The sequence below is a fragment of the Lepidochelys kempii genome, chromosome 10 (assembly GCF_965140265.1).
Source record: "Lepidochelys kempii isolate rLepKem1 chromosome 10, rLepKem1.hap2, whole genome shotgun sequence".
NCBI lineage: Eukaryota > Metazoa > Chordata > Testudines > Cheloniidae > Lepidochelys > Lepidochelys kempii.
Genome location: NC_133265.1, coordinates 50,170,504 through 50,183,218, shown reverse-complemented (window position 1 = coordinate 50,183,218; position 12,715 = coordinate 50,170,504). Strand labels below are relative to the sequence as shown.

The following is a 12,715-nucleotide window of genomic DNA, read 5'->3' as shown; positions in this document are numbered from 1 at the left end:
ATTTAAAGGATTAAAATATGTCGTTAAATTAAGCGGTTGGGGCCAATCCTGCCAGCTGGCATGGCTGGGGTGCCTCATGCCAGGGCTGGCATAGGGCTGCTGGGGCCAGCCTGCCCACGGTTAACCGTTAAGACTAATGCTTACCGGTTAACCTTTTACATCCCTATCGGAGACCAAGAACCTTGATGGGGACCTGGTCTTTTTTGGAGCTGGCTCCTTAGATATAGTCTGTGTTCCTCTTTTCGGTAGTCTTCCTAGAGTGCTCCAAAGGCTTTCCTTTCTTAGGAGAAGCATACCCTAAGGTTGATGGGCTGCTAGATCTGTCAGGGATAGATGTGGGGCGAGTGTCATCTCCTGACCTGGCTCAGAGGGTGTTTGCAGGTTCCATAGCCAACAGTTTGAGCTTTAATTCCCTGTTCTTCTGAGCCCTGGACTTAAGGGTTAAACAAAAGATGCACTCTAGGAGATGCGGGACTCACTCCCCCAGGCAATGGACTCACTTGGAGTGTCTGTGGTTCACTGCTATAGCCTCCTGGCAAGAGAGGCAATGTTTGAAGCCTGGCAAGCCAGACATAGCCTGTCAGGAGGATAAGTCTCCCAAAGCAAAAGAGAGGGAAATCAGTCCTTCCATCTAAACTAACAACTACACTAACAACAACCCTAACTAACTAACTTTGATAGAAAAAGGGGATAAAGCGAAAGACTAAGAATGCTCTAGGTGAACATACTAGTGTTTCATCTTGGGCCAAGGCGGTAGAGAAGGAACAGAAAGTGGTTTGCCTGGGCACCCCTATATAACCTTGGTGTCCACCACAAGGAGGCATACAGCGCACATGAGGCTGATCAGACACTGCTAGCTAGAAATCTCTGATCACTGGCTCAAGAGGTGCATGTGCACCTGAAGTGGAGCATCCATAGGGATACTACTCAAAGAAGAACCTGCTCCCACATTAGCATATCAGGGGACTCACCCAGCATACTCAGTAAGGCCTTCAATGTCATTCCCTTAAGTCTGTTTATTATACAGCAAGAAGTCTAAGCTTCTACTGTTGTGAAGGGGGCTAAATGTAAAATTCTTAATGCAGCATTTAGCAGCTGTTAGAGAGGTACTTCCCCTTGGAACTGAAATTTGTGCCTGCAGCTGTACAGATAAAGTATTCCTAAAGCTTATTTTCTATTGGATCAAGTTCTAAGATGGAGAATAACGTAGTTGCTGACCTCACATGGGAAATTTCTGCCAATATCAACAGTTATTTTCCAGTTCACAGCTGTTTTGTAGCAGTGATAATTTTGGAATTCTGGGAGTGTATTCAAAAGAATATGTCTGTGTGCAGTATATCATTGCACAATTTAACTTGCAAGCTATTTTTAAATAAATGCCCCGTTTCTTAAGTCTTAATCTCCCCACTCCTCCAGAGTCATAAAGGATCCCATCACAGAAGAATTAGTGTACTTCTCTAGTGGAGGAAATGTTAGGAACTAGAGCGGGGGGGGGGAGGCGGTAAATCTTATACACCAGTGGTTCTCAAAGCCAGTCTGCCGCTTGTTCAGGGAAAGCCCCTGGCACACGGGACCAGTTTGTTCACCTGCCGCGTAGGCAGATTCAGCTGATCGCGGCTCCCACTGGTCGCGGTTCGCCACTCCAGGCCAATGGGAGCTGCTGGAAGTGGCGGCCAGTACTGCGCCACTTCCCGCAGCCCCCATTGGCCTGGAGCGAGGAACCACGGCTAGTGGGAGCCGCGATCGGCCGAACCTGCGGACACGGCAGGTAAACAAACCGGTCCGGTGCGCCAGGGGCTTTCCCTAAACAAGCGGCGGACCGGCTTTGAGAACCACTGTTCTACACTACAGAAATACAGGGTCTGCGTGGGCTCTTCAGGTGGCTGAGAGAAATCATGCTGTAGGTGCTGGGCAGGGACACAGCCTGCGGATCCACTGCTTGTAAGATTCTCTGTTCCTTGAGAGTAAAGGGAAAGGGGAAGCAGAGGGAGATGCTAGGGCCATCAATGTTATTCCAGCCCTTAAGTTGGAGTAGTGGCTTCAAATCGGCTCTACTCCTGCTCCCTGGCCTCCAAGGAGTTCTCTCCCACTTGGAATTCCCTAATGTACAGCTGAATTACTTGTTCTGGCAACTGGAGGCAGGATTTAGGCTGCAGGTACAACTTGATAAATGATCTTTTAGGTATTTAAATTTGCATGATGATTGCTCAGAAGAACCACTGATGCTCAGTTGATCAGCTCATATGTGTCAAGAATAATTTTCTCTGAAACTGCTGTAAGAGAACAAAGCTTATTTTAATACTCTTCTATTTGCAGCCCATCCCATGACTGATGTTACTGAAAATAAGCCTAAATTACGAAATATTTTTCCTTTGCCACCAGGATATTAGTGCCCTAGTCCTTCTCATAGATAGCTCACCTATCTTGTGTAAAGTACACACAAAGCTGCACAATCACCTCATAAAATCTTTGAAAGGAAACAACTAGCTCTTCAGAAGAAATGCAGTAAAAACAAAAAGAAGAAAACTTTGTCTATTTACCTACAGGTACCATCTGTGGTGTTACACAAACTCCTTTTCGCTATTGTTAATCGGCACTCAGCTACTTCCATTAGAGGCATAAGAGTTAGAGGTCACTCACTTGCAAAGACTCGACTAGAGACTAATGTGTCTGAGTTTATTGTACAGGTTCAAAAACGGGGTCTGTGTTTGTTTAACACCGACTGCCTTTAATAACCAACTGGGAGTCCTAAGAATCCACTAAAGAAATCATGCCATAAACCAAACTGCAACAGAGTTTCAAAAAGCTACTACTGTTGAATTCTTTCAAAATGTAATGCACCATATTGAAAGCCTTACCAACAGGCAAGTTAAGTAAGGCCAATCAATCAATCAACCAATCAATCAATAAATAAGCTGATTTGTTGCCACCTACCTGCTATAAAAAAATGAAACAAACATTTCAGTCTAATTGCAGGTTGAACATCCCCTCTATTTCTTATCATGGAGAGGATCAAAAGAGTAGAAAACCTACTATTAGGGCTCAAACTTTGTTTGGGGGAGGGCAGTGCTTTGATCAGCCAATATGACATCACCTCTCCTTCCCTGGATTGTAGAATCCTTCCTTCATGAACTCTTCACTTTGGGGCTCTTTGCATGTTTTCTGAGTGAGTGTGGCTGAATGAAGTCAGGAGTGAGCTACTCTCTGTAGCATCATCCTATTTCAAATCTGTCAGCATTATTATCTTATGCAGATTTTTGCTCCACAACTGCCATCCCCTTGTGGGGGAAGAGGCCATCTCAGGTGCAGACGAGGAACCAACTGGAGTATCGCTCATAAGGGAATGCTAATTATAACAGCTTTTGGGACACTCCTGGATTGAGATGGCCATGCCCTCTGCTCATACCAAGGAGTGGGAGCTTGTGGCCTTTCCTGGCTTTCATGTGGAAAGGCATAATTTAACCCTAGATGTCTAGATGAAGACTTTTAAAACTTCGCTTTGTAGGTCAATGAGCTCCCCAGAAACTCCTTGCCTTTAAAATTTTATTTTTGTTGCCCAATTAGTTATTCTGCAACAGACTCTATAGTTACTCATAACACTCAAGTCACTAAAATACTCCTCTTTCCCTTCATATCAAAGTATAGTATACCTTCTTTCATCAATTAGCATTTCTTAATTTTAATGATAAATCTTAGGTTTTTCAGTGATATAAAATGGAAGACTAATCAGCTGAAAACTATTCATCACCCAAAATATAACCTAAAACTGAACACAGTGTATGCTACCTCAGAGCAATTTTTGCAACTATTTGTAATGAAATGATTGATCAATTTTACCTGAGGTTAATGTTAACTTATTCTAATCTCCCAACCCATTAATAGTGCGAAACAAATCCTATGATGAAGCTTATTTAGCTGGATACAATTCTTTCACAATTTAGTACTACTATGGAGCAGGGAATCAATCAGAAATATATGTTAAAAGAAATCAGATGTAGAAGTGGTTCAAAAACACAAGCATTATTTTTTCATAAAGAAAACTGCACATTTTGCAACTACACCACAGGACATAACTGTGAAAAAAAAACAAAACACTCTGTCTGCTGTGTTTGGCTTGTAGAAAACTAATGTGGAACTGAAGGAACTCTTGGAAATGTTTACTTTTGATTTTGCCTGTATTACAGATAATTTGTACATGAACAGGCCACTGGCTCCTGTTGGTTTTAACTGTCAGTTATAATCACTTTAAGCCTAAATGTTTACAATAAAAAAGTAAAAGACCTTATTCATACCAGTTGTGGGCTTTAAAGTGAAAAAAATGTATATGCGATGAGGGAAAATAAAATATGACCTTTTGTATATGCTGCTTTGAGTGATTTTGTTCAACCTAGTAAAACAGTGAATCTCTTATATGTACGAGGTTTTCAAAAATCTTTTGATTCTGTTTCAAATGTTGAGAAGTCTAACAACAAACTCAATGGTAACTGTCAAGCAACGGATTAAAGTTTTAAAAAGCACATGGGCAGAATATACAATTATGCCATAGCTATTTTAGGTTTGAAGTCAGTAACTACAGCAATGAAACACCAGAAAATAAGGGTTCTGCAAACAAGCACAGCCTCTTTGAGGAATAGTTATTTGTGCATGTCATTCGCATCTTTTCTTTCCTACTCACTTAAATTACAACACCCACAATTTTCACAACAATGGTATCAGTCATGAATCTCAAATTTTGACAATTGAACATTGTACACCCTACACCACTAGTTAAAATTAAAGTTCTTAATAAAACTGTTGCTGAACTTCAGAAATGAAAATGCAAGTAACTATGTGTCAGTTCCCATACAAAGGGCCAGATTTAGATTTTCTTCCTCACACTGAAGAGCCCCTTTTTCTACAAGTAGTCCCATACTTTTATTTTGCTTGTTTTCGCTCTCTGGTTTTGGCCTTGTACCATTCTCTTTGAATGACCCGTTTAAAGGAGGTTCATACCTTATATGGGTTTGGAAGAGTGGTTATTAGAATATAATCATTAAGGGCAAACCTCTTAGCTATCATTAGCATGAAAAAACAGGTGAGTATTTGAATTGCAGCAACAGCTCCTAAGATGGTGGGTGGTTTTTGTTTTTTTTAATTTAAGAAAAGCCAGGGAGCCTGCACTACTGTTATGAAAATCTGGTACCCATTAGAGTTCAAGCTCTGCCATAAGGGATCCATGAATGGCCACAGAATTTGGGTTACTGGGAGAGAAGCTTATAAAAATAATAAATACTAATGTAAAAATATTAATTATGTTAATACAGCATATTGCTTATACTAATCTCATGATAGCTCATTTACAGGTTAATTACTGTATCTCTTGAAACAAATTATTTGTCAATACTGAGAAATTTAGCTACAGCACGATTATAGGAATTATTATTAGAGCATATACCATTTATATAACAATACTATTGATATTGCTCTGTAACACAAACAGTATAAAAGAACAATTTCTGCAAGCTTTTATTTATGAGAGAAAATTGTTTATATTTAAAAATATGAACTGATGTAAAAAGCAGTCATGAGTCTGTGAGGGATACATTTTAATGCTTGTATACACACACACGGTTAATAACAGTAGTCAAATGAAGAAATAACTTTCAAAAAAGTTTGAGGACAAAACCTGTCTTTTCATGTTAGGATTTACAGCTCAACAACTCTGTAAAAATTAGGAGGTAAAAATAAATAAGTAAGCACAGAAAACTTTTATGCTTGCTATAATTAATATAATAAAGCTAGGCCTCACCTTCATTGTATGGTATGTACAGTCATGAACGCTTTTAGTTTCTTCCCTTCTAAGTAAGCATTTGTTACTTGCATGTAGTTTAGAGTACTTCTTGAATCTGCTCTGTCTTGGCAATGGAAAGCAGGACAATCAGTACTCTAGCAAACTGCTTACATCCTATTTTGCCATTCAGCAGCCAAAACAGGCATTATCTTAATTACTGTAATAAAACAGAAAAACCAGCCTACTTCCCTTTTATTTCTGTGATCTGACATTTGCTATTTTCCTGGACAAAAACCCTGTATATTTCTGCATACCGCTGTTCTAGTTTGTAATTCACAGTCTAGATTCATTAAGGATTACATGCTGCCCAGTTCTGTTTTGAGATAAGATTCAGTAGCAACAACACAGCTTCTGTATTGATGTCACACTCCATTTCCACATTACATTAGCAAGGGAGCTTGTAAATAGTTCTCACATCAAGCAATGACAAATATACTCTGTAAACTGATGCTCCAAGAAGCTTGATGATTTGAGAGGGGTTTATTTGCAATATTCTCGTTGTGCAGAACCAAGTTTTATCATTGAGTCTGTGTTATTGTTAGTTTATTTTACAGTCCTTAACGAGAACAAGATTTGGATACAACTAGCCCTTATGATGTACTACATCTGAAGAATTTCCTTCCTCCCCTTTGCATCAGTTATACAGTTCTTCATTCAGGGCTCATAGAAAATTACGTCTTTGGCTCGTTGATTTTTCATGTATTTTTAACACGGGTCTTGATCTTGCAAGTCCTTATGCAGTGCATGGCATGGTACGGTGAGTTGTTACATTTCAGTATGAATGTAAGCAGAGGCTACTGATGGTGACAAGTGAGCTTAAGCGTTAGCCATAGTCTTCTGCACAGAGCTTCAGCTAAACTTCTTGTGTATTCAGTCTTATTCACACATACTCAGGTTAAAAAAAGGGGTAGGGAACATGTGAAGAATGGGCACATCTGAAGAGAAATAGACATAAGCATGATCCTCGACGTGTTGATGAAGAACTTGACTCCATGTTTTCCTTCTTAAGCCTCACTCCTGCTACTAGGAAGAAATACGTTGAGGCAGCACAGCAATGTTGTTATCAATGGAGGATCAGGTTTCCCTGTGTTCCCTGCCCTTTTCATCATTTTCTGTCTTGTATTCACATGCACAACATGTCACAGTGCAGTGCAGGATTCAAGGCCTGAAAATACACCTTTACTCCTACAATCACAATGAGTATTGGGAAGCAGGGCCACCATCAGTGAACACTGTTAAACCCTCCAAACCCCACTGAAGACAAAGGAAGCTTCAGGTGCTTAGCACTTAGTGCTTAGTGCTTAGCACTTTTATTTACACACCTAAATACGGATTTAGGTGCCTAACTTTAGGCACCTAGGCTTAAAATTTCATCCAGTATATATAAAATATTGTATTTTATAATTATAATTACTATATTGATTAACTATTGAAAAGATTGATCAATAGTTGCTTTTCAACTTCCAAGAATAAGATAAACTGAGCACGATTTTTCCAAACACAATGCATAGAGCATCTTAAGATCATATAGCATCAATGCACAATGTCTGATTTACCAAGAAAACAAAACTGCTGTATTTTATTTAGGAATGTTCAATACAGCAGGGGGGAAAAGAAACTATTGCTTTAAAATCTGGGATGGAGATAGGAGTATGAAAAAGAAACATATGTCCAAAAGGCAGCTCATAACGACAACCCATATTTACATTCCGAGACCCCGCCTGGCCTCAGACACTGGTACACGATATACACAATTGAATCTGGAGCTTCCTTGGTAATTTAAGTATTTTAAAGGGTACCTCAACCGGAAGAGACTTTGCTGGCACCCTGTGGACTACTGCAAACCTTCCTGAAATACCATTCGGCTACTTGATGAGTGGACTGATGACAGCATTTTGCCCTAAAAAAAGTTACTCCTACCTTTCTCTTCCAACATGCACAATTTTCTCCTGAGAGCGTAAGGAAAAGCTGATTTTAGTTATTTTATCATCAAGTGGGGTGTATTTATACCTGCCTACTGTATTTTCCACTCCATGCATCTGATGAAGTGGGTTTTAGCCCACAAAAGCTTATGCCCAAATAAATTTGTTAGTCTCTAAGGTGCCACAAGGACTCCTCGTTGTTTTTGCTGATACAGACTAACATGGCTACCACTCTACAATAGTAACAAAGTATGCAAGGTCTTGGAAAAAATTTTGAAGGAAAAAGTAGTTAAGGACATTGAAGTCAATGGTAATTGGGACAAAATCCAACATGGTTTTACAAAAGGTAGATCGTGCCAAACCAACCTGATCTCCTTCTTTGAGAAGGTAACAGATTTTTTAGACAAAGGAAATGCAGTGGATCTAATTTATCTCGATTTCAGTAAGGCATCTGATACGGTTCCACATGGGATACTATTAGCTAAATTGGAAAAGATGGGGATCAACATGAAAATTGAAAGGTGGATAAAGAACTGGTTAAAGGGGAGACTACAACGGTTCACACTGAAAGGTAAACTGTCATGCTGGAAGGAGGTTACTAGTGGAGTTCCTCAGGGATCGGTTTTGGGACCAATCTTATTTAATCTTTTTATTACTGACCTTGGCACAAAAAGTGGGAATGTGCTAATAAAGTTTGCAGATGACACAAAGCTGGGAGGCATTGCCAATACAGAGAAGGACCGGGATATCATACAGGAAGATCTGAATGACCTTGTAAACTGGAGTAATAGTAATAGTATGAAATGTAATAGTGAAGAGTGCAAGTTCATGCATTTAGGGATTAATAACAAGAATTTTGGTTACAAGCTGCGGACGTATTACTTGGAAGTAACAGAGGAGGAGAAGGACCTCGGAGTATTGGTTGATCACAGGATGACTATGAGCCGCCAATGTGATATGGCTGTGAAAAAGCTAATGTGGTCTTGGGATGAATCAGGCGAGGTATTTCCAGTAGAGATAAGGAGGTGTTAGTACAGTTACATAAGGCACTGGAGAGACCTCACCTGGAATATTGTGTGCAGTTCTGGTCTCCCATGTTTAAGAAGGATGAATTCAAACTGGAACAGGTACATAGAAGGGCGACTAGGATGATCCAAGGAATGGAAAGCCTGTCTTATGAAACAAGTCTCAAAGAGCTTGGCTTGTTTAGCCTAACCAAAAGAAGGCTGAGGGGAGATATGATTGCTCTCTATAAATATATCAGAGGGATAAATACCATGGAGGGAGAGGAATTATTTAAGCTCAGTACCAGTGTGGACACAAGAACTAATGGATATAAACTGGCCATTAGGAAGTTTAGACTTGAAATTAGACAAAGGTTTCTAACCATCAGAGGAGTGAAGTTCTGGAACAGCCTTCCAAGGAGAGCAGTAGGGGCAAAAAACATATCTGGCTTCAAGACTAAGCTTGATAAATTTATGGAGGGGATGGTATGATGGGATAGCCTAATTTTGGCAATTAATTGATCTTTGACTATTAGTGGTAAATATGCCCAATGGCCTGTGATGGGATGTTAGATGGGGTGGGATCTGAGTTAGTACAGAGAATTCTTTCCTGGGTGTCTGGCTGGTGAGTCTTGGCCACATGCTCAGGGTTTAGCTGATTGCCATATTTGGGGTTGGGAAGGAATTTTCCTCCAGGGCAGATTGGCAGAGGCCCTGGAGTTTTTTCACCTTCCTCTGCAGCGTGGGGCACGGGACGCCTGCTGGAGGACTCTCTGCACCTTGAAGTCTGTAAACCACGATTTAAGGACTTCAATAGCTCAGACATAGGTTAGGGGTTTGTTACAGGAGTGAGTGGGTGAGATTCTATGGCCTGCGTTGTGCAGGAGGTCAGACTAGATGATCATAATGGTCCCTTCTGTCCTTAAAGTCTATGATTCTAATACTCTATTATATTGTATTTAGGTTCTTATACTGCAAAATAACACCATACACAAGTATATATTGGCACAATGTGCAAACCAATCTAAAATGACTCCAATATTGATAATATATATATAAAATAAATATTCAAGTATTATGTACCATATATTAAAAGTATAATAAAATTTTTTAAAACCCTGAATTTGTACTAATGGTTACTACTATGAATGCTATAGTTATAGCTGTATAAGGTTGCATAATAATGGTCACGATAAAAACCTGCTTGGATATAGTCAAAACTTTCTGGAAAAAAATTCATATTAACCTGAACCTTTCCATGACTGATCTCATTACGAATACTGTATACTATTATGTTGGTTTTAGTCCACACAGTATGTTATGGCTCAAAATTAGCATGTGATTTCAATAATCCTTGTTCACATGATTATTCTGTATCATATTTAGCACTGCTACTTGAATGTGAGAAATTTTAAATACAAAGATCTCATATAAAGGTTAAGCATTTTTTGCATTTGTATACAGTGACAGGTCAAGTGACCCATGATCTGATACAGGATCAAAGCTCCATGGTCCTGAAGTACCCAACTGACCTCTGCCAGAGACTCTTCCTGCAGCAGGGAAAGGCTCCTGCTGCAGGGAAGCAATGGGACACTACACAGCAAAAAACAGCAGTGTAGATGAGGAGGCATGGCTTGGGTGAGTAAAGAGCTGTATAGGGTATGTACTCGGGTACATATCCACACCCTTCAGCATGTCTGTATTATATTTGCCCAAGCCTTGCCTCACTGTTTACACTGTTATTTATACCCTTATACAGGGGCTACTTGTCTATGTACTCTACACACCATCGAAAAAACATGCAGTGTAGAGTAGATGTACCTATGGTATGACATGAGGACAGCGACGGTCTCTCAGGTAGGAAGTTCCCAACCCATTCCCATTGATTTCTTTGGTGTAAGACAGGGGTTCTCAACCTTTTTGTTTCTGCAGCCCCCCTAACATGCTATAAAAGCTCCATGGCCCACATGTGCCACAACTGTTTTTCTGCATGTAAAAGCCAGCCTGGTAGCAAGCAGGGGTAGCAAGCAGGGCAATTGCCCAGGGCCCCACGCCACACGGGGCCTTGTGAAGCTAAGCTGCTTAGGCGTCAGCTTGAGGCCCAGTTGGCAGGGCTTGAGACACTGGGGCTTTGGCTTTCTGCCCTGGCCCTCAGTGAGTCTTGCCCTGCTTGGCAGATCGCCTGAAACCTGCTCGCAGACCCCCAAGGGCCCTCGGACCCCTGGTTGAGAACTGCTGGTGTAAGAGATCAAGCCATAGTACCTAATTATCAGAAAAAAGACACACATTTGAGACGATTATTAATATTTTCAACAGCTGATCTTTTATACATATCACAGGATGTTTTGGAAACTATGATATCTCATCTACTTGATGTTCTGGACCTGCTACAAGGTACATATTTTCCTGAAAGAGGTATTTGCATAGCTTCCCACTATTCTAAGATACAATATTTTCTAATATTTTTTGGGAAGGATATGCCTGCTTTAGAAATTCCAAATAGTATGTCACTTACTCTTGTGGCTAGAGTAATTTTTTTGCTAAGAGAAGGGTGATTCTTTAATATCTATTTGACTTTTGGCAATATTGTGTTGAAAGTGCAAAATGACAACTTGGCAGCCCACAGGAAGAGACTAGAAGACAAATTTCATTAAGTCTCGATGGTCTTTATGGAATAATATTTGCAGTTACAGCCCTTTTTCTTGGTCCTCGGACTCCTACTTATCAGAAATTACAGCCACCTAGAGCTTTGTTCCATATTTTGTGTTTTACTGACTCATGTTTGTTTTTCATGACTAATGTTACCTTTCCCTTTCAGGAATTAAGTTCCCCCTGCATCAATGTTGTTTTTTTTTCTCTTCTTCCTTATCTACGTTTGCATGCTATGGTTAACTTTTCCCCATGTTATTAACAAAATAATTGCATAACATTAGTTAACAAGAATGTTTTAAAAATATTATACAATGATAAAGGAAAACAAGTATTTGCTCCTTTCATCGCTCCCTTATAAAAATTTAAGTGTAACCTAAAATCTAGCTTATTTATTATGTGGCTATTTATTTTACAAGTAAAATTCATTATTCAAATGATCCTGTCCATGTACGATCCTGAACCTTTAAAATCCCTACTGTCCTGCAGGATGAATTCCACTGAATGAGTACCTACAAAAAAAAAAAAAATCACTTCCTTCTTGCAATTGGAATTTTAAAGTACAAAGACTGAATTAGACCATACAAGAAATAAATTACTTAACAGTTGAGTTTAGCTTCTAAGAAAACATATATTGAAATCCTCAGGACTGATTACTTAAAATGACTAGTGATGAAACATTTTCTATGATGATGAGTAAAGGAGACAAAGTTTGTAATTCGGATAAATTACTTACTATTAGGATGGTTGCAGATAACTGAATATAGTTGTACAGCCAAAATGTGGACACAGTGAACTTTTGATACCAGCATCTTTACCAACCCTGGTTAAACTAAAAACAGTTCTACTCTAGAACTTCACCTAGACTGTTCAGTTCCACATGAGAAGGATATACTTGTGGCCACAAAGGTTGCTGCTTTTCAGATGCTTAAAGAAAAGGTGAAAGAGCAAATCAGAAATGATAATAGCAAGCACACTTACCTTCCATTGACAGCAAAACAGAGCTGACACATTCCATGTAACACTGCTGTAGCATTTTGCAGAAAAGTAGCTATTTTTGAATTGTCATCAACAGGACCTTGGACGGAGAGGAAACAGCAGCATAATTTGTCTATCAATCCTATATTCACCACATAACTAGAAGTGGAGGGAAAAAACATTGCATTAAGATATGGCACCCTGCCAGTTTCAATGAATTTTTTTTTTAGTATTATCATTATCAATGTCAACTTGAATAAAAAACAGGTTTTGAATTCACAAATATACAAATATAAAAGGTAAAATAAAGTAGCTCAAACTGCAATAATCTT

General features: G+C 39.5%; 1 protein-coding gene across 6 annotated transcripts in view; it reads right to left on the bottom strand.

The window, feature by feature from the left end:
- Positions 1-12,715, bottom strand: part of SCAPER (S-phase cyclin A associated protein in the ER) — a 345,110-nt gene that overhangs the window by 45,613 nt on the left and 286,782 nt on the right. For all 6 annotated transcript variants that reach the window (XM_073303508.1, XM_073303509.1, XM_073303513.1 and 3 more), the window contains one exon: positions 12,387-12,542. In XM_073303508.1, the coding sequence (XP_073159609.1) occupies positions 12,387-12,542 (156 nt within the window). The remainder of the gene's footprint in view (positions 1-12,386; positions 12,543-12,715) is intronic.